The sequence below is a fragment of the Pan troglodytes genome, chromosome 15 (genome assembly GCF_028858775.2).
Source record: "Pan troglodytes isolate AG18354 chromosome 15, NHGRI_mPanTro3-v2.0_pri, whole genome shotgun sequence".
Classification (NCBI taxonomy): Eukaryota; Metazoa; Chordata; class Mammalia; order Primates; family Hominidae; genus Pan; species Pan troglodytes.
In genome coordinates this window covers 89144561-89167524 of record NC_072413.2, presented here as the reverse complement: position 1 = coordinate 89167524, position 22964 = coordinate 89144561, and the positions used below count along the sequence as shown (strand labels likewise).

At 47.4% G+C, this 22964-nt stretch overlaps 1 protein-coding gene across 13 annotated transcripts in view; it reads right to left on the bottom strand.

The window, feature by feature from the left end:
* DGLUCY (D-glutamate cyclase) overlaps positions 1-22964 on the bottom strand; it is a 164398-nt gene that overhangs the window by 61651 nt on the left and 79783 nt on the right. For 9 of the 13 annotated variants that reach the window (XM_016925767.4, NM_001280511.1, XM_063792702.1 and 6 more), the window contains 1 exon segment: positions 2979-3110. In XM_016925767.4, the coding sequence (XP_016781256.2) occupies positions 2979-3081 (103 nt within the window). In that variant the 5' untranslated portion in view covers positions 3082-3110. 13 annotated transcript variants of the gene reach the window in all.

Genomic DNA, 22964 nt, shown 5'->3' with positions numbered 1-22964 from the left:
CGGCTCCAAAAGTTATCTGGAGCGAGGTGGGAGGGGATTTGGCTGGCTTAGAGGCCTCCCACTCCCTACTCACCCGCTTCTTACTGCCAAAGCCCCTTGTGAGAACAAACTGGATTTTTTTTTTTTCTTTTTTTTGAGACGGAGTCTCACTCTGTCGCCCAGGCTGGAGTGCAGTGGCGCAATCTTGGCTCACTGCAAGCTCCACCTCCAGGGTTCAAGCAATTCCCCTGCCTCAGCCTCCCGAGTAGCTGGGATTAGAGGCACATGCCACCACACCTGGCTAATTCTTTTGTATCTTTAGTAGAGACAGGGTTTTACCATGTTGGGCAGACTGATCTTGAACTCCTGACCTCAGGCAATCCGCTGGCCTCGGCCTCCCAAAGTGCTGGGATTACAGGTGTGAGCCGTCATGCCCAGCACAAATTGTATCTTTAATACAATAAATCAGGATGGTATGTGCACAAAGCTTCTTTGTTTCCTTTTTTTTTTTTTTCTTGAGACAAGAGTTTCGCTCTTGTCGCCCAGGCTGGAGTGCAATGGTGCGATCTCGGCTCACTGCAACCTCCGTCTTCTGGGTTCAAGTGCTTCTCCTGCCTCAGCATCCCAAGTAACTGGGACTACAGGTGCACACCACCATGCTCAGCTAATTTTTATATTTTTAGTATAGATGGGATTTCTCCATGTTGGCCGGGCTGGTCTTGAATGCCTGACCTCAGGTGATCCACTTGCCTTGGCATCTCAAAGTGCTGGGATTACAGGCGTGCACCACCGTGCCCGGCCCTTTGTTTCCTTTTTAATTAAATGAACTTTGCAGGTTTTGTTTTGGTTTTGTTCATCTCCACAGCTGGAGATGAACAGAAAAGTCCCCAAGTTGTCCCCATTAGTAACAGGACACAGAATAGAAGCCTTCATGGTCTCTTTCTGGAGAGGATGGTGGACTCTGGAGGCCTCACCTTTTTGGAGGATACTTTATGGTCTAATGTGATTTGTGCATCCCCCAGCTGCCTTGGGCTCCATGGAAGGCAGTAACACTTTTCTTTGTAGATAAACCGAGTGATTTCTCTGAGTCCTTTTACCTCAAAATCATTTTTTTAACTTAATGACAAGAGAGAGGAAAAAACACCCTTTAAAATTTCTAATCTGATTGAAAGCCCCCAGAAGACAGCTCCAAGCTGGAGTTTCCCAGCTGTTTAGTAAAATGAGCTTCTCTCCTTGAGGAGCATTTCACGGCAGCAGGGAACAGCTCAGGTGCCCCTCCCAACAGTCCCACTGGGAAGGTTCTGCTGCTACTTTCATTGTGTAGGTGAGGCTTAGAAAGGTCACAGTTTGCTAGTAAGGAGCGAAGCTAGGACTCATACTCAGGCTGTCTCCCTCCAGGCTCCAAGACCCTGGCTGCTCTGCTCTGTTGCCTCCCAGGGTCCTAGCAAGCAGTTGTCAACCTGGGGTTAAGCTGGTGTTCACTGCTCGTATATAACAGGTTGCTGTAGACTAATACCTTGGTGGCTGTCTCTGTATATATTAGGTAGTGCAAAAGTAATTGCAGTTTTTGCCATTACTTTTATTTAAAAATGGCAAAAATTGCAATTACTTTTGCACCAATTTATATAAACTATGCTCCCCAGTATTCACACCCCATTGTAGCCCCTTCCCTATTGACTCTGGCCTTGGCCGTGTGATTTGCTTTGGCCAATGGGACATTAGTAAGTGTGATGCAAGCAGAAGCTTGGTATGCGTTTGGGCATTAGGACTTATTCTCTTGGAATCTGTCTCATGGTGTCCCATGTAAAGAAGTTTGGTGACCACTATTGAAGAGGCTTCATGGAGAAGAAATGTTCAGCCAGTCTCAGATGTCCCACTGGATGCCAGACATGTCAGGAAGAAGCCATCTTGGATGGTCTATCCCCAACAGACACCACATGGAACAGAAGAAGCGCCCTGCTAAGCCCAGCCTTGATTGCAGAATTGTGAGATTAATGGTTTTAAGCCACTAAGTTTAAGAGTGCTTGTTGGGCCTGGTGCGGTGGCTCACACCTGTAATTCCAGCACTTTGGGAGGCCGAGGTGGGTGGATCACGAGGTCAGGAGATGGAGACCATCCTGGCTAACATGGTGAAACCCCGTCTCTACTAAAAATACAAAAAATTAGCTGGGCATGGTGGCGGGCGCCTGCAGTCCCAGCTACTGGGAGGCTGAGGCAGGAGAATGGCATGAACCCAAATCCGGGAGGCGGAGCTTGCAGTGAGCCCAGATCGCATCACTGCACTCCAGCCTGGGCGACAGAGCGAGACTCCGTCTCAACAACAACAACAAAAAAGAGTGCCTTGTTATACAACAGTTAACTCTGTTAGCCCATATAGAGCAACAGAGGCCAGATATATTAATAAACTAAAGGAAAATGGTCTTGCTCTAGTACTTTAGATGGTGCTGATGGTTTTTCCTTGGGCACTTATACCATAACCAGAAGAGTCTTTTTTAATGTGAAATTTTGCTTGGACTTAGGTCAATGACAAATTTGGTATCTGTTTTCTCTTGCAGGACCTTTTAGAGCCTTCAGTATCACTCCCGGATAGTAGGGAGATGGGTGCCACCCAGAGAATAAGACCAGTCAAGGGTAGGAAGAATTGGTCTGAATCAAAATCTGGTTAAACTGCAGTGTAACCTGGGGGCACTTTTCCCAGAAGGGACAACCCTTTTCATCACCTGAGCCCACTGGTGGTTCTCCATATGGGGCTGAGGTGACCAAGCAGAACTGGGTGTCATTAGACCCATCTGATGGGTTTCCATACCTTGAGTCTAATCCAAGGTTCCAGTTTCTTCTGAGAAGTTAAATAGTGACCAGAGCTAATATCATTCTGCTCTTACTTTCTGTTTCCTATGCAGAATCTAGAAATCTCAGGAGTTTGTGGGTCCTACACAGCTGGTAATTCCCAGGAACTTTCTTTCTTTTTTTTTTTTTTTTAACTATCTGGCACCACTTACCTCCAGCCATGCTGGATATATTTCTGATGTTTGGTTTCTTTTGTAGAATCAAACTCCTTATGGCAGAGGGAAGGCGGGACCTCAGGTGGAGTGTGAAGGGCATCGTGTCACCTTGAATAAGTAGCAGAGAATCTGGGTGAGGGAAGGAAAGGGAACAAATTAGAAAGTGTGGCCCCCTGAAGGCAGCAGATTCAGCCTCACATAGCTTCACATACCACATCACATCCTACCCTTTCCTGGCCCTGTTCCTGGGCCTGCCTTGTGGTGGGCATTGTTTGGAATCCATTCTCCCCCGTCACATCTCCTTTTCTGATGAGAAATTCCTAACGCAAACTTCCCTGTGCCCCTCCCTTGGCCTGGAACGTCCCCCTTCCCTTCCCTAACAGCTTTCCATTCCTCGGGAGCTGCAGAGTCTTCTCCAAAAGGCTGGTGCTGGGCTCCTTGGCCAGGAGGCACCGTGGCCTATTATTCTACTTGACTCTGAACTCCCTTCTCTCCCTAGGGCCTCGAGGGCAGGGACACATGTGAGACTTCTTCCACAGGCTCCAGAGCACCCATCACAGCCTATGCACATAGCACGTGCCCAAAATACACACGGTTGAATGAACAGACGAATGAATACCACCGCAATCGCAAGTGAAATAAGAGGCCGAGTTTCTGTCGACATGTGACTCCCCTTATTTAGATTTAGGTTTCTAGAAGGTATAGGGACTTTGTGTTTTCTTCTTTGTCCTTCCCCTAACCCCACTCTAGGCACAGTGCCTTATACAATCTTTGGTGAGTAAATAGATATTGTAGATTTTTAAAAGTAGAATGTGTTTTTTAAATCACAATTAAAAGCTAAAAAATATGATTTTTAAAAAATAGAGGTGGTCTCATATCTCTAGGAAATTGTGCTCAGAAAGGAATCCTATAAGTTGACTTCTTTTTTGTTTGTTTGTTTTTCTTGAGGCAGAGTCTCGCCACTCTGTCTCCCAGGCTGGAGTACAGTGGCACGATCTCAGCTCAGTGCAACTTCCGCCTCCTGGCTTCAAGAGATTCTCATGCCTCAGCCACCTGAATATCTGGGATTACAGGTATGTGCCACGACACCTGGCTTGTTTTTGTATTTTTAGTAGAGGCAAGGTTTCACCATGTTGACCAGGCTGGTCTCAAACTCTTCGCCTCAAGTGATCAGCCCACCTTGGCCTCTCAAAGTGCTGGGATTACAGGTGTGAGCCACCACACCTGGCCTAAATTGATTTATGCTATAAAAAAAGAGGTTTTAGCCAGGTGTGGTGGCTCACGCCTGTAATCCCAGCACTTTGAGAGGCTGAGGCAGGAGGATTGCTTGAGGCCAGGAGTTCAAGACATGCCCAGGCAACATGGCAAAAACCCATGTCTTCCAAAAAAAAAAAAAAGCCAGGCATGGTATTGCATGCTTGTAGTCCTAGCTACTTGGGAGGTTGAGGTGGAAGGACTACTTGATCCCAGGAGGTCAAGGCTGCAGTGAATCAAGATCATGCCACTGCACTCCAGCCTGGGCAACACAGTGAGACCTGTCTCAAAAAAAAAAAAAAAAAAAAAAAGATAGGTTTTAGTATGTCAACAAAATCTGGAGCTAGATAACCACATTGTGTTGGTCTCTAAAGCATAGCCAAGGTCCTTTTCATCCAAATATACCCAGTGCCTAGCATAGTGGCACAAAGGTGGGAGTTCAGTGTTTGTTGAATGACTAGCTGACTGCAGAATGAATGAGAGCAGGATTCAAGGACAGTGCCCATAGTGAGGGTTCTGGACAAGCCTGACTTTCCACAATTCTATCTAAAGAGAAGAACTCAGTGGAATTCCAAACCACCAATTTATGTTTTCAACTCTAATCTCCTAGATAGAAAATAATGTAAACCCCAGGGCCATTTTAACAAAGAATTTGAGATTACATGAAATCTCTAGCAAACAAAACAAAAAGAATATTGCTTTGGAAGGAGGAGAGATGTACTTAGAGCCAACAGTGAGTACTTTAATAGCTGTGGGAACAAAGTGCTGTGGGGACACAGGGGAGAGAACACTTAGTCCCCGCGGGCTAGGGGGAGGGGGTGCTGGGAGGAGTCAGGTGAGGTAGGATTCCATTGCCCAGTGGAAGATTCTGAGGCTTAAAGCAGCTGCTTTGGCAGGTCAGGCCTGGGCTTGCCTACCACCTGGGCCTGGCAAGCCTGACCACCTTAGCCAAGCAACTGAGCTACCAGCCAGGGTTCTGAATGTCTGTGGTTCCCCAGGGTCACTGCACACTGCAGAGAGGACCTAGCACCTCTGCCTGGCACACAGCAAAGGCCAAAGAGAGAAGCTTTCCATAACCTTGTGGGGAATAGCAGCCACTCCTCTGATAACCGTCCTCATTTGCCCAAACCCACTGGAATGGGCCACCCCACAGGTACCTCCACCCACCCTCATTATTACTCTAGAGGGCAGCAGGTGCAAGCTGTGTGCTGTTTTGCAAATACATTTTAGCCAGGAGACCGAAGTCTGAGGGTTATTGCCTTCTCTTTCCTTTATTTATGTACTGTTTTAATGTAAATGTAAGTTGATTTCCAGGTTGTTTTCCTGGCCTGGAGAAAAATGAGTGTTGCCAGAAATCCTGCCCTGTGAAATGCATGCTGGGAGTGTGCCAGGCACCCCAGTGTCACCCACCGTGCATGCTGGGAGGAAAAGAAGGCTGAGAGCCCCTATCTTACAGAGTCGTCCCTTTGAAGGCAGGGTTAAACAGGGTGTAACTTGGCTCCTGCAAAGTCAAAAAAAAAAATGCCTTCAATATACACCAATCAGAGAATGCCCACTCACAGTAAATGATAGCAACTACCACCATATATGGGGACCCACAGTGTGCCAGGACCATGCTAGGGCCTTTACGTACATCATCTGTTAGTTTTGTCACTATAGTCCCACACACAAAAAAGGCATTGTTAATCCTATTACAGACAGAAACTGAGGTCCAACGAGCTCAAAGAAGTTACCTAATAATAAAGCAGGTCTAAGTTCATGTTTGTTTGATCAATATTTACCTTTCTATATGTATGAATCTATGTATGTATCCGTCCATCCATCCATCCATCCACCCATCCATCCATCCATCTATCCACCCACCCATCCATCCATCCATCCATCCATCCATCCATCCACCCATCCATCCATCCACCCATTCATTCATCCATCCATCCATCCATTCATCCATCCATCCATCCACCCATTCATTCATCCATCCATCCATCCATCCATCCATCCATCCACCCATCCATCCATCCATCCATTCATTCATCCATCCATCTATCCACCCATCCATCCATCTATCCATCCACCCATTCATCCATTCATCCATCCATCCATCCATCCATCCATCCACCCACCCATTCATTCATCCATCCATCTATCCATTCACCCAGCCATTCATCCATTCACCCACCCACCCATTTTGTGGTGTTAGGAATCACATCCTCAGTATATTTTAAAAATAACAGGGACCTTCCCACTATCCCCAACAAGGTGATTTTAGGGCCAGAGCCTCTTCAGCCCATATGCTTTTAGGGACTGAATCCTGAACTTCTCAGACTTTCTTTCAGGGCACTGGGGAACCCACTGCTGCATGGCCCAGGTATCTTGTTTTCCGGAGTGGTCTTCCTCTAGAAGTGAGGTGAGATGGGATCCAATCAGTGAGCCCTGGCTAGAATCCAAAAAGCTACCTTTCTGCTCTGAGCTCTCTCTTTTCTCTTTAGAGAACAAACTATCAAACCCAGAAACATCATTCCCTAACATCAAATATATCAGAGAGGAGCCCCACAGACAGTCAACCCCTAGCTGGATCTGACAAGCCCCAAACTTCAGTGTAAAAATATCTCATGTATGCTTGTCACAGATTTCTGAAATTCCACCTTTAGAAAGTAATTTCTCTGTTTACCCAAGCAATCCAATCCTAGGACTGTATCCTACAGATGTGCTCAAACAGTGACTGAGTACACAGCAGCACTGTTTGTAAAAGAAATGATTTAGAAACAGGCCGGGCACAGTGGCTCATGGCTGTAATCCCAGCACTTTGGGAGGCCAAGGTGGGAAGATCGCTGGACCCCAGCAGTTTGAGACCAGCCTAGGCAACATGACAAAACCCTGTCTCTACAAAAAATACAAAAATTAGCCAGGTGTGGTGGTGCATGCCTGTAATCCCAGCTACCCGGGAGGCTGAGGCAGGAGAATCACTTGAACCTGGGAGGCGGAGGTTGCAGTGAGCCGAGATCACACTACTGCACTCCAGTCTGGGCGACAGAGCGAGACTCCATCTCAAAAAAAAAAAAAAAGAATGAGGCTACTCTACACACCTTATCTGAAATAATCTCCCAATGATGCAAAATTAACAAGGCAAGATGGAGAATTCTCTATCAACCGACATGCCCATGTTCTGTTCACATCCACATAGACATCTGTGGAAGGATGGAGAAGAGCTTGGTATCAGTGGTGCCCTCAGAGGGGAAAGTGGGAGACTGGGGCCTGAGCAAGAGTGGCTGTCGCACTACATTTTATGTGAATGGCGCCCTCTGGAGTTGTGCCTTGGGGTGGCCCTGATGGAAGAGAGGCTTTCTGCTCTTTTGTCTTTTCTGTCCTTTTTTTTTTTTTTTGGAAACAGGGTCTTGCTCTGTTGCCCAGGCTAGAGTGCAGTGGTGCAATCACAATTCACTGCAGCCTCAAACCTCCTGGGCTCAAGCAATCCTCCCACCTCAGTCCCCTGAGTAGCTGGGACTACAGGTGAGCACCACCACGCCCATCTAATTTTTAAATTTTTCTTTTTGTAGAGACGGGGCTGGTCTTAAACTCCTGGGCTCAAATGATCAGTCAGCCTTGGCCTCTCAAAGTGCCGGGATTATAGGAGTGAGCCGCCGTGCAAGGCCAAAGCCACCACGCCTGGCCATCAGTCAACTCTCTAGCCTATAAAAACACGTTTATCTCTTTGGAGATTCCAAGGATTTTAGAAGTTGTATGCCAGGAAACCAGAGGAAGACCAAATACATATCTCATAATATCACAGTACCTCACTGAGTGGTGGTAAGGGTTAAAGTTGTAAACTCATGTAAGGCTCTCAGGACACTTCTGGCCGGTTCACAGTTAGCGCTGTGGAAGTGTTACCCATGTTTATTACTCTGGGCCCCGTGCCAAAAACACAGTGGTGAATAAGACAGTCACAGCCCACACTCACAGGGGTTTACCATCCCAGGAGACAGACATTAAACGCATAATTACCATCTACCATCGTGTCTGTCTTCCAGGAAAAGATAGAAAAGTAAATAGTTAACTATAACACCATGTGCTTAGCGCTCCGGGGCCTGTGGACTCAGGGTGGAGGAGAAGGGGCTGAGTCTAAAAGGAGAGTAGGGGTCAGACTAGAAGCAGGCTGGGGAGGGAGAAGGCCCTCTAGGCCCAGGGGCCAGCAGGAGCAAGGCAGGGAGGTATTGGGGGGACCAGCTGTCCGTGCTGCAGAGCCTGACACAAGGCAGGAGGTAGCAGGAGCTGGGTCTGGAAGGGAAAGCAGAGGCTGGCTCATGGGGACCCACCTGTCATGTGAAGAAATTTGGATTTATCCCGGAGCCTCAGGAAATCACAGAAGGTACTGAGCAGTGAGTGATTTGTGACACTTGCCTTTTAGGAAGCTAGCAGGGCTGCAGGTGGGGGACGGACAGCAGGGCAGCCAAAGCGCAAAGTTGGCAGATGAGATGGGAGCGCAGGGCAGAGACAGGAGCATCAGAAAGTCTCTCTCGCAGGTGTGAAAGGAAAATAAATCTTGAGACCCCAAAATCACTAAGCCAAAGGGAAAAGTCAAGCTGGGAACTGCGCAAGCCTGCCTCCCATTTTGTTCCTAAATAAGATCGCTAAAAGATGAATTCCTTGTGGGCTTCAACATCTTTACCCTAAAACAGTTCTATTGAATTTCACCCTGGCAATGTAAATTGACAGCTTATTTTCATGGGTGCCCGACAAAGGATAGACAGAACCCAAAGTCATCCCTCTGAGGCTCACCTGAGACAAATGCATATCTGATTGCTTCCTCTGCCCTATTGTTTATGTAAAAATGTAGATTCAATGAGCCAGACTAAGGCATAAGTGACTATTCCTCTACCCTCCTCTCACATGGAAATTGTATATTCAGTGAAAGGCTGATCAATCTCACACATAGATTGATTTCTCATGTCTCCCTAAAATGTATAAAACCAAGCTGTGGCCAGGCATGGTGGTTCACGCCTGTAATCCCAGCACTTTGGGAGGCCAAGTTGGGCAGATCACCTGAGGTCAGGAGCTCAAGACCAGCCTGGCCAACATGGCAAAATCCCGTCTTTACTAAATATACAAAAATTAGCTGGGCATAGTGGTGCACACCCGTAATTCCAGCTACTTGGGAGGCTGAGGCAGGAGAACTGCTTGAACCCGGGAGGCAGAGGCTGCAGTGAGTCGAGATCGCACCACTGCACTCCAGCCTGGGTGACAGAGTGAGACCCTGTCTCAAAAAACAAACAAACAAACAAAAATAATAAAAACCTGTACCCCGACCACCTTGGGTACATGTCCTCAGGACCGCCTGAGGCTGTGTGTTAAGGCTGTATGTTAACGCTGTATCCTTAACTTTGGCAAAATAAACTTTCTAAGGTGATTGAGCTCTGTCTTAGATACTTTTGGGTTCACATAGGAAAGAACCTTGCAGGGGAGAGGCTGCCTTCATCCTTCATGGGCCCGGCAAGGCCTGCATGAGCAGGCAGTGCTCAGCACACCATGGGGAACAGCTGAGGTTGTTCCCGTGACGCAGAAACAAGCAAGCAGGCTCACACCCAAGGGAGGGGGTTTTCCTCTTTTCCTTTCAGTTCAGAGAAGACAAGCCTTTCCATCTGTTGTACTCACTGCTGGATGTGCAGCATCAACAGTGCCTGGCACACGGGAGGTGCCCAATAAATGTTCACTGTCAGCCGGGTGCGGTGGCTCACGCCTGCAATCCCAGCACTTTGAGAGGCCGAGGTGGGTGGATCACTTGAGGACAGGAGTTTGAGATCAGCCTGGCCAACATGGTGAAACCCTGTCTCTACTAAAAATACAAAAATTAGCCAGGTGTGGTGGCGCATGTCTATAATCCCAGTTACTGGGGAGGCTGAGGCACGAGACTCGCTTGAACCAGGGAGGCAGAGGTTGCAGTGAGCCGAGATTTCGCCACTGCACTCCAGCCTGGGCGACAGAGCGAGACTGTGTCTATAATAAATAAATAAGTAAATAAAGCTCACTGTCAGGAGGGATGGGCAGAGCATGTGGCTCACACAAAGGCAGCTGAGAAAAGGCGGCCAGGGAGACAGGAGAGAAACTTTGTGATTCAGAAGCAAGTATTTCAAGGAGGAATTTACGGTCCGGGGAGGTCAAGGAAGATAAAACCCAAGAAGCATCCACTGAACTTTATAACCCAGGCTCCTTCTTCCAGTTTATCCCACTGAAGCCCTCACAGCTCCACCAGCCCACAACGACAGGAAACACCTTATATTCATGTAGCATCATATTTAGAACCACGAAGGATGCACACGAAAAACAGAAGACACAGCTTCCTTGAAGCTTCCAGTCCAGTCAAGAAGATCCTATTATTTACAAGAATAAACAACTCACAGTGTTACAAAACTCCATTTTTGGTTTCTGTAGATGTCCCCTGGATCACTTCCCCAGAGTCCCACAACTTGATAATGGAAGAACAAAATGAGTAGGTGTGCAGACCTTGTCTCTCTACTCATTAATTTTTGTGGTAGGAGTTGCTCAATGTTTGCCAAGAGAGTTGCTGGTGGTAGCCTAAATACGACTGCAAATTTGCAAAATAAGTGTTGCTGCAAGGAAGAAGGCATCCTAACTGTATAATCATTTTATTTAAAAAATGGTATTATAATAGCAGAGACAAAAGATTGGGGAAATACTGGTAGTCATAATTAAGATTTGTTTATTTAATAGGTTAAATACAAGGGCTCCCCACATGCAAAGAATTGTTAATGAAACAAGTATTTTCTTTCTTTATTTTTTTTCTTGAGACAGGGTCTTGCTCTGTCATCAGGCTGGAGTGCAGGTAGTGCAATGATGGCTCACTGCAGCCACAACCTCTCAGGCTCAAGCCATCCTCCCACCTAAGCCTCCTGAGTAGCTTGGGACCACCACAGGCATGCACCACTGTGCCCAGCTAATTTCTGTTCTTTTTTTGTAAAGATGGGGGTCTCACTATGCTACCCAGGCTGTATTTTCTGAACTCCTGGGCTCAAGCGATCCTCCTGCCTTGGACTCCCAAAGTGTTGGGATTACAGGCATGAGCCACAACATCTGGCCAAAACAAATATTTTCAATGAAAGCAAATGGTGGTCCCTTCTCCTCCCCTTTCTAAACAATCCAGTCCTAAAGCCACAAGGTGGAGCTGAGTAAGGTAGGACTCCGTGGTGGGGAATGGCGGGTAGGGTCTCTTATGACATGAGACCCTGTCTATAAAGAAAAAAGAAGGGCTGGGTGGGGTGGCTCACGCCTGTAATCCCAGCACTTTGGGAGGCCGAGGCCAGGAGTTCAAGACCAGTCTGGCCAACATGGCAAAACCCCGTCTCTACTAAAAATACAAAAATTAGCCAGGTGTGGAAGCGCATGCCTGTAATTCCAGCTACTCAGGAGGCTGAGACAGGAGAATCTCTTGAACTCAGGAGGCGGAGGTTGCAGTGAGCCAAGATCGCACCACTGCACTCCAGCCTGGGTGACAGAGCAAGACTGCATCTCAAAAAAAAAAAAAAAAAAAAAAAAAAAAAAAGAAAAAAGAAAAAAGATGAATAATGAGATATAAAAAAGATTTTCTTTAGTACCATTCTTGAAATGTTTTGTCACTTTGCAATTATTTTAAAATAAAAAAAATAGGCCAGGCATGGTGGCTCACGCCTGTACTCCCAGCACTTTGGGAGGCCGAGGCAGGTGGATCATGAGGTCAGGAGATCGAGACCATCCTGGCTAGCATGGTGAAACCCTGCCTCTACTAAATAATAAAAAAAAATTAGCCGGGTGTGGTCGTGGGCGCCTGTAGTCCCAGCTACTTGGGAGGCTGAGTTAGGAGAATGGCGTGAACCCAGGAGGCAGAGCTTGCAGTAAGCCGAGATCACGCCACTGCACCCCAGCCTGGGGGACAGAGCGAGACTCCGTCTCAAAAAAACAAAACAACAACAACAAAGAAATAAGAAACTATAGAAAAATTATGGATAAACAAAATGTGGTATATACATACAGTAGAATATTCTTCAGCCTTAAAAAGGAAGGAAATTCTGATGCATGCTACAACATGGGTGAACCCTGAGCACGTTATGCAAACTGAAATAAGTCAGACATAAGTGACAAATATTGTATGATTCCATTTCTATAAGACACCCACAACAGACAGATGAACAGACATGGAAAGCTGAATGGTGGTGACCACAGGTTGGGTCCAGGAGATGGGGTGGGGAATGGGGAGTTATCGTGTAACGGGCAGAGAGTTTCAGTTTGGGAAGATGAAGAGAGTTCTGGAAATGGAGAGTGGTGATGGTTGCACAACAATGTGAATGTACTTAATGCCACAGAACTGTACACTTAAAAATGATTAAAATGGTAAACTGTATGTTGTATATTTTTAATCATAATAAAAATTTTAAATTAAAATGTTAAAAATCAAGTTGTGATTGTTAAAAAACATTCAGATTAAGGCCAGGTGTGGTGGCTCATGCCTGGAATCTCAGCACTTTCGGACGCTGAGGCGGTAGGATCCCTTGAGTCCAGGAGTGCGAGACCCCCATCTCTACAGAAAACAAAAACTAAAAAAATTAGCCGGCATGGTGGCGCGCGCCTGTAATCCCAGCTACTCAGGAGGCTGAGGCAGGAGGATTGCTTGAGCCCAGGAGGTCGAGACTGCTGTGAGCCACGATTGCACCACTGCGCTCCAGCCTGGGGGACAGTGAGACATTCTCTCAAAAAAAAGAAACATTCACATTAAATGTTTAGTTTCAAATTGTTGGTGTGAAAAGCAACAATTTTTCAATGTGTTGCTGAAAAGCACCACACCAGACTCAGTGTGTGTCTTGAATATCAAATATTCTAGCCCCGGGGCCCCTGTTCCAGCTCCACAGGAAGGTGCTAATCTTGGGAAAGGAAGGTTTTGTGTGGGTGCTTCACACAGGCCAAACTGGATTTTTTTTTTTTTTTTTTTTTGAGATGGAGTCTCACTCTGTCACCCAGGCTGGAGTGCAGCGGCGCAATCTCCACTCACTGCAACTTCCACCTACTGGGTTCAAGCAATTCTCCTGCCACAGCCTCCTGAGTAGCTGGGACTACCGGTGCCTACCACCACGGCTGGCTAATTTTTGTATTTTTAGTAGAGGCAGGGTTTCACCATATTGGCCAGGCTGGTCTCAAACTCCTGACCTTGTGATATGCCCACCTCGGCCACCCAAAGTGCTGGGATTACAGGTGTGAGCCACTGCACCCAGCCCAAACATAAGCTTTATGACTCTGAAAATTTGGGAATAACTCTGTCTGCCCAGCATGACTGTGAATGTCCATTCTTAGAGAGTTCTAGAATATTTGAGAGCCTCATTCTTCAAAGTAAATCTGCTTTTAGTTACTTAGCCAAATAAAGCAACCCAACCAAGTGGCAAAAGTCCAAGGTATGACTGCTAAGGGCAAGAAAGGCCAACCCTTCTGTTTCACAGTTTGCTTGGCCTGTAAAACTAGAGCACACGTGTTTGCTTATTTAGTACAGAGTTTCTGCAACGGGTCCATCAGGCCAAATTCCTGTAACCACAAAATATGATGCACGAAATCTACATGCAGGTTGAGTGTATGATACTGCTAACAGTAAACGCTGAGTCATCGGTTCCATGGTTAGTCCTAATGATAAACTAGGCAGTTCCTTTAATGATGTTTAGCTACTTCTGGCACTGCACAGCTCAACCAACGGCCTGACCCACAAGCCTACTTCAAGGTCACCATGAGCACCACTCCCTGGTTGGAGAGACTGGGGGCTCCACACATCTCCATCACTGGGAGAGAACTTGCCAGAGTGATAACGACCTAGAGACACCACCTGCATACACAGAAGACAGGCTGAACTAATAGCAAAGTATGCAAACTCTTTGGGCCTCAGTTTCTTTCTTTTCTTTTCTTTTTTTTTTTTTTTTTTTTTTGAGATGGAGTTTCGCTCTTGTTGCCCAGGCTGGGGTGCAATGGCACCATCTCAGCTCACAGCAACCTCCGCCGCACGGGTTCAAGTGATTCTCCTGCCTCAGCCTCCCGAGTAGCTGGGATTACAGGCATGCGCCACAACGCCTGGCTAATTTTGTATTTTTAGTAGAGACGGGGTTTCTCCATGTTGGTCAGGCTGATCTCAAACTCCCCACCTCAGGTGATCCACCCGCCTCGGCCTCCCAAAGTGCTGAAATTACAGGTATGAGCCACCGCGCCTGGCCTGGCCTTTTCTTTTTTTGAGACAGGGTCTCACTCTGTCGCCCAGGCTGGGGTGCAGTGGCACAATCACGGCTTACTGCAGCCTTGACCTCCTGGGATCAAGCGATCCTCCTACCTCAGCTTCCTCAGTAGCTGCTACTACAGGTACACTGCACCATGCCTGGCTAACTTCTGTATTTTTTTGGTAGAGACAAGGTTTCACTATCTTGCCCAAGGCTGGTCTTGAACTCTTGAGCTCAAGTGATCCTCATGCCTTGGCCTCCCAAAGTGCTGGGGTTACAGGCGTGAGCCACTGCGCCCAGCAAGGGCCTCAGTTTCTTCATGTCAAATGCCACACATGCAGGACAGACATTTTGTTAGCACCTTCTGGTTCTATCATTTTCGTAATCTGTAACTAAACAATAATTTATGAGTTAATGATGTTATTGAGTTTTAAGTTTTTGGTTTTTAAAATAAATTCCTAGCCAGGCACAGTGGCTCATGCCTATAATCCCAGCACTTTGAGAGGCCAAGGTGGGTGGATCGCTTGAGCTCAGGAGTTCGAGACCAGCCTGAGCAAAATGGTGAGACCCTGTCTTTACTAAAAATACAAAAAAATAGCCAGGCATGGTGGTACACACCTGTGGTCCCAGCTACTTGGGAGGCTGAGGTAGGAATATCGCTTGAGCCTTGGGGGTGGGGTTGCAGTGAGCCGAGACGGAGCCACTGCACTCCAGCCTGGGTGATGGAGAGAGATCCTGTCTCAAGAAAAAAAAAAAAATCCTTTGTTAGAGATGTGTGTATCTTTCTTTTTTGAGACAGAGATTTACTCTGCCATCCAGGCTGGAGTGCAGCGGTGCAATCTTGGCTCACTGTAACCTCCACCTACTTGGTTCAAGCGATTCTCCTGCCTCACCCTCCCAAGTAGCTGGGATTACAGGTGCGTGCCACCGCACCTGGCTAATTTTTGTATTTTTAGTAGAAATGGGGTTTCACTATGTTGGCCAGGCTGGTCTTGAACTCCTGACCTTAAGTGATCCACCTGCCTCAGCCTCCCAAAATGCTGGGACTACAGGCTCACGTGAGCCACTGCGCCCCGTCTGTGTTTCTTTAATTGAGAATAAAATTACCTTCAGTTGGTTGGTGCTTAGAATTACTGGTCTCAGAATCACACATTGGTCCAGAATTACACTTGCCCTGCTCTGAAGAAGAATGCCACCTGAGAGCACAAATGTATAGAAAGAAATGTACATAATAAAGCCATCACAGAAGCAGATATGATGGGACAGATATAATAACAGATGCCCTTTCAACTTGATCCTCTCATGCTAGGCCTAAAATAAAAGAGTTAGATTTAGTGTGTGTATATATGGGTTACGTTTCAGAAGACATGAAATTGGTTTAAATCTAAATAAAAATGAGCTAAGCTCTGCCTAGGTTCATTTACATTCATCTATCAACAGCCTTGCAGAGATGGTTATGTAAGTGCTACGGGATGGTTCCAGCACTTGTTTCAAAGGGTCTTTCAGTCCATTCAAGCTGCATCCAAAAATAGTTGAGGCTGGGCCCTATTCTGTACTGCCTGCGGCTTCACAAACTGAAAACCACCATATCAGACGTGGTTATGCCCTACCTTGCTCGGCTTTCTGGGTTAGATCCTCTGAAATTTCATTTTATGAGTATTCCTGATTACCAAATGTTCAGAACTCAGCTCCTGCCCCACAAATTCTTTATGACATTGCATAAAACCAGTGACAGTGCCACATCCAGGCAGGATGAGGACCACGCACTCCTAACTATGGAGACAGGAATGCTGGCAGTGCTACTTTTGAGGTCACTGTTGGCCAAGATAATTGCTTCACTAGGCAAAGGCAAACCCCCTTACGTGAGTTTCCTGAGAGGATTCAGAGAGGAAGGCCACAGGTGCTCCAGGAGGAGGATGCACCATCAGGGACCTTGGACAATGACAGCAAGACAGTGAGAAGCCTCTGGGGACCATTCTACAGGGGACTTCTTCCCTGGCCGTGCAGCTGACAGGCCCCAGGAAGCAGAGTCCCTGGGCTCTCCCTGGCAGCTCTCGGTGCATTTCCAGGGGAACAGCTTGGCAGCCCCGTGCTGGGTGGTGCGCTCCATCTATTTCTATGGTACCTATCACCATGGTACCTACTTGCTCTGAAAAACACAGCTAAAAACAGAACATAAAGAATAGGAGCACAGTCCGCTTCCCTGCAGTCACCTTCTGCAGCTGTTGTTATGCCTCAAGATTGCTCTCATGGGCCCCCTTCCATTCTGAGTTTCCATGTTTTTGTTGTTTGTGACCTTCAAAAACAAGAGGCTTACTATCCGCATCAGCCTCGTCTTGGGGACAATGTGTGTGGCCTGAGGCTTCAAAAATGTCCCACTCGTCTTGCTGCAGGTGTACATTCCTCCGGGGGACACATTCACCCAGGAAGCAGCTCCTCCCAGGGCTTGCTCAGAGCCCCATATGAGATGTTTTCAGGAAAGGGGAAAAAGTGGGAGTGGAGGATGACTGTGACGTTAGTGGGCATAGATGCCCCGAGGAAGGACCTGCGCTTATTCCAACAAAGAGGATCCTAAGCTTTCTCAGGAACATGCTGGAAATTGTGCTCAGGGAAAGATCCACAAGGCCAAATCACTTCTCCAAAGGTTTTCTTTAACTCAACAATTATCCTTCACAGCAGTGCTCAGCCCAGCCATGGTAGTCAGACAGAACTTGAGTTCAAATCCCAACTCAGCCACTTGCCAGCCATGTGAGATTAGTGGGCAACCTCTCCAAGGTTAAATTTACTCATTTTTAAAATGGGGCATGGGCCAGGCATGGTGGTACACGCCTTAATTCCAGCACTTTGGGAGGCTGAGGAGGGTGGATGGCTTGAGCTCAGGAGTTTGAGACAAGCCTGAGCAACATGGTGAGACCCTGTCTCTACAAAAATATACAAAAATTAGCTAGGCATGGTAGCTGTGGTCCCAGCTACTCGGGAGACTGATGCGGGAGGATTGCTTCAGCCTCAGAGGTCAAGGCTGCTGTGAGCCATGATCACGTCACCACACTCCAGCCTGGGCAACAGGGTGAGAGCCTGTCTCCAAAAATAAAAAAGAAAATTAAAGAGGGAAAAGGAAATGGGGATGAGTGTATAGACCTTACAGGGACAAGCCCCTTGCTGTGACCTCGGCCTCCATGGTCATTTCTTAGCTTTCCCATCTACAAAATGGGGAGGATAATGGCACCTGCTTCAAAGAAGCTTTGGGATGGTTCCAGGAGATGATGTATGTAAAGTGCTGAGAGAGCACCGGGTATGTTGCAAGCGCTCAATAACTGCTGGAGATGCAGGTGTGAGGAGGAGGAGGAGGGGGACGGTGGTGACAGTCGGGATAAGGATGCTCTGTGGGTACCATTGGTGTCAACCCCGTCTTGGTTCTCCTAGGCGTGACTTCCTGTCCTCAGTCCTGGTGGAGCAGGTACAAATGGGGCCTCAACTCACGAGTGGACCCCTCCCTCCAGACTCCCAGATGCATTCATCAGTGTCTCTGGGCATAGTGGATGTAGCTGAGGATAAGCTCAGGCTGCGAGGTGGGTACACCATGCAGAAGGGTCATCAGCCCAGGTGCTCGATGTGATACACAGGACAAAGGAATTCTCATGTCCTGGAGAAAACCCCAATGTGGTTACCTGCTTGTCAGCTTTGGAGTCAACAGCCCTGAGGACTCAAGTCCCCTTTTGACAGAGTGGCTCTGGACAAGTCACTTGCCTTTCCTTCTCCATGTGTGAAATGGGGCAGAGAGGGAGGTTGGGAGCATTAAAAGAGAAAACGTAGGAAAAGCCTCCAGCCTAGTGTCAGCACACAGTGGGCTCTCAGCAGCTGTGGGCTCCCTTCTTTTCTAACCCCCCACGCTGAACATTTTAAATCTGAGTAAATACTCCATTTAATGAATAAAGGATTAGGCTCTATAATAGGAGGAAACAGGCTCATTTCCTGAATTTGCTAGTAATCCGGTAAATGCTGCACTAAAACTCCCAGACTCACACAAAGCCTGAGGCCCCGCAGGCTCCCCACAAGGCCCCTTCCAGCACCCCCAACTCCCTCCCAAATGCTCCATTTCTCACAACTCACTTTCAAGAACAAAGAATGCTCTGCTCTAGCCAAACAAATCTGTGGGCTACAATCATATACTGCTTGTGCCTTCCTGCCTTTTTATTTCACAAAAGCAACTTTCCTGTTGTGATCTTTGTGGCTGTCTCCCTGACAAACCCCACTTCCTACGAGAGCTCCCAATTTTCATTTGAAGGTCCATGTGCTTCCAAGGACAGAGCATGCCACTTAAGCTAAGCCAGTCAGCTCATTCCATCCCCCTGGCAGGCAGGGAGGGATTCCTGAGATCTAAGCTGGTCCAATCAGGATGACTCCCATGACTCCTTTTTTTTGATACGCAGTCTTGCTCTGTTGCTAAGGCTGGAGTGCAGTAGTGCCATCTCGGCTCACTGCAACCTCTGCCTCCCAGGTTCAAGCAATTCTCTTGTCTCAGCCTCCTGAGTAGCTGGACTACAGGCACCCGCCACCATGCCCACCTAATTTTTGTATCTTTAGTAGAGACAAGGTTTCACCATATTGGTCAGGCCGGTCTCAAACTCCTGACCTAAGGTGATCCACCTGCCTCAGCCTCCAAAAGTCCTGGGAGCCACTGTGCCCAGCCCTGCTCTTCCTGTTTTGACCATTTATATAGTTACCTGATAAATGTTTGTTACCAAACAGCCAACAGAATCTCCTGAAACCAGAAACACCCTGTCCCAGGGACCCTCCCACCCCGGCTGAGCAGTCTGAAAAGTACCAGGCTCTGGGCTGAATGCTTGACATATGTCATCTCATTTTCAGAAAATGGCTCATTGCATTTATGTTATTCTTGGACCCAAGGGCTGGTGGCATTTTTCCAAGGCTTGTGAGTGGAGCCTGTTTGGATTGGAAGAGGAGATCTTACACAGAGGAACTAATGCAGAGAGCGGTGGCCCTTCATGGTGGCACAGAGCTGGATGGAAAGGGCAAGGCCTTTAGGTTTAATAATTGACTCTACTTATTACGTGGATGATCTTGGGCAAGTTACTTTGCATATTTGTGTCTCCGTTTTTTCATGTGGCAAATGAAGATGGAATCCCTACACCTCTCTGGGTTATTGGAAGATTAAATCATGTTAGTCAAATACCCAGCACAATGTCTGGCGTAGTCTTGCTCTTTCTCTACTGTATTTCTCCTCTGCTGAACACTGACCAGTGGCTGGGCCCTCACAGGTATATGTCCCCCCATTCTCTGTGGATGACCATCAACCCTACCCAGGAGCTGAAGGGTGATATAGAGGTTCAAGAAAACATTGGCCACCAGGTGGGAAGAAGTCTCCATCCCATTCCTTGCCAACCATAGATTTGCTGTCAGAAAGGCAGAGCGTGTGGAGAAACGGTTGTAGACCAGGCCACTTGTTTCATTGCAAATCCATTGTATTTAGATTACACCTAAGGCTTTGTCCTCTTGTCTCTGCTCAGCAAGCCACGAACACTTCCAGATCTGACAGCCTGAGCAAACTGTTCCTCAGAACTGCTGCCAGGTGCAGTGGCTCATGCCTGTAATCCCAGCACTTTGGGAGGCAGAGGCGGGCGGATCACGAGGTCAGGAGATGAAGACCATCCTGGCTAACACAGCGAAACCCCGTCTCTACTAAAAATACAAAAAATTAGCCGGGCGTGGTGGCGGGTGCCTGTAGTCCCAGCTACTTGGGAGGCTGAGGCAGGAGAATGGCATGAACCCGGGAGGCAGAGCTTGCAGTGAGCCGAGATTGCGCCACTGCACTCCAGCCTGGGCGACAGAGCAAGACTCCGTCTCAAAAAAAAAACAAAAACAAAAACAAAACAAAACAAAAAAAGAACTGCCAAAACTGCCATTAGATCCTTTTTTTTTTTTTTTTTTTTTTTTGAGAGGGAGTCTCGCTGTGTCACCCAGGCTGGAGTGCAGTAGCACGATCTCGGCTCACTGCAACTTCTGCCTCTCCATTTCAAGTGATTCTCCTGCCTCAGCCTCCTGAGTAGTTGGGACTACAGGCATGCACCACCATGCCGGCTAATATGTGTGTGTATGTGTGTGTGTGTGTGTGTGTGTGTGTGTGTGTGTGTCTGTGTGTGTGTCTGTGTGTTTTTAGTAGAGATGGGGTTTCACCATGTTGCCCAGGCTGGTCTCGAACTCCTGACTTCAGGTGATCTGCCCACCTCAGCCTCCCAAAGTGCTGGGATTACAGGCATAAGCCACCGTGCCCAGCTACAATTAGACTTTTGAGTGTTACCAAATAACCAGTACATGTTTGCTCAGGGGTTTGTCAGCAAAGGGCAATGTTATACCTCTTCAGGCAAATTCATTTGAGGTGCACTTTTCTGGGGCTTAGGTGGGGGCAGGGAGGCCTGAGGGACAGGAAGAGATAAGAAATCTTTGCATCTTACTACCCTCTTCTAACTTCCTCTTCTACTCAAAGAAGGAGGGAAAGCCCAGCATTTGGTCCACCCCAGAATAAGTCTTCTGTTACTGAAGAGTTTCATCTTTCTACTGGAAGCCGTGCAGTTTCTATTTGTGACAGGCAGTGTTCTCAAAGTGTAGCTTTCCAGGACCCTGGAGTGCTTGTCAAAAATGCAAATTTCTGGCACCACACTATTCCTACTGAATTAGACTCTGCACAAATGATTGTAAACCTTGGGTAGCAATTCAGACCAGAAGTTCTAGAGTCAGATAAATATAGACTGAATGCCAAGCTCCAGCTCTACCACCTGTGATCTCTGAGCAAGTTAATTAACCTCTCTGGCCAGGCACGATGGCTCACGCCTGTAATCCCAGCACTTTGGGAGGCAGAGGCAGATGGATCACCTGAGGTCAGGAGTTCAAGATCTGCCTGGTCAACATGGTGAAACCTCGTCTCTACTAAAAATACAAAAATTAGCCAGGCGTGATGCTACGTACCTCTAGTCCCAGCTATGGAAGAGGCTGAGGCAGGAGAATCGCTTGAACCTGGGAGGCAGAGGTTGCAGTGGGCCGAGATCACGCCACTGCACTCCAGCCTAGGCGACAGAGCAAGACTCTGTCTGAAAAAAAAAAAAAAAAAAAAAAAAAAGGCCAGGCGCAGTGACTCACGCCTGTAATCCCAGTACTTTGGGAGGCTGAGGCGGGCGGATCACCTGAGGTCGGGAGTTCAAGACCAGCCTGACCAACGTGGTGAAAGCCCATCTCTACTAAAATTACAAAGTTAGCTGGGTGCGGTGGTGCGTGCCTGTAATCCCAGCTATGGTGAGGCTGAGGCAGGATAATCGCTTGAACCCAGGAGGCGGAGGTTGCAGTGAGCCAAAATCGTACCATTGCACTCCAGCCTGGCGACAGAGTGAGACTCCATCTCAAAAAAAAAAAAAAGAAATTAACCTCTCTGAGTATCCATTGTATCACCTATTTGAAGGTAATGCTGAACAGTCAAGGGATATGGATCTCATGTGATCGTTCTAAGGATGAAATGGAATAATATTTGTTTAGCAGTGTTTGGCACATAGTAAATGTTCAATATATGATAACTCCTTTTTTTCTTTTCTTTTTTTTTTTTTAGATGGCGTCTCGCTTTGTCACCCAGGCTGGAGTGAAGTGGTGCAATCTCAGCTCACTGCAACCTCTGCCTCCCAGGTTCAACCGATTCTCCTGCCTTAGCCTCCTGAGTAGCTGGAACTACCACACCCGGCTAATTTTTGTATTTTTAGTAGAGACAGGGATTCACCATGTTGGCCAGGCTGGTCTTGAACTCCTGGCCTCAAGTGATTCGCGTGCCTCAGCCTCCCAAAGTGCTGGGATTATAGGTGTGAGCCACTGTGCCCAGCCTGATAACTATTCTTTTTCTATAACACTTACACTCAAGAAAGTCGGAGCACCCTACAAGAAATAACAGACAAACTCGGCCATCATGACCAGCCTTAAGAACTATCCACTGGTAGAAATTTTGACAAGTCTACAGGTCAGCAATCAGACCTGAAGGTTTCCTGAGTCTCATGAAATCCTACAGGATTCACATCTGATCCTCAACAATAGACCAGCCAGGAGAGGGCAGCAAGAGAGAGCCTGAGTCTAACCATTGCTGTTTGAATCACAAGCCCTAGGTGTTGTGGGCACTTTACTTGGGAATATCCAGGTTGATACTCATTTCAAAAGATGGCAGATCTGCTGGCTAGAGGTGTGGCAGCACAGATTACGAATGGGTGGTGACTGTTTATCAGGCTCTTGACTTTCATAAATTATTTTCTTGTTTGTTTGTTTTGGAAAAGGGTCTCACTCTGTCGTCCATGCTGGAGTGCAATGGCGTGATCTAGGCTCACTCCAACCTCCGCCTCCCAGGTTCAAGAGATTCTCCCACCTCAGCCTCTCCAGTAGCTGGGATTACAGGCATGTGCCATCATGCCTGGCTAATTTTTGTATTTTAGTAGAGATGGGGTTTCACCAT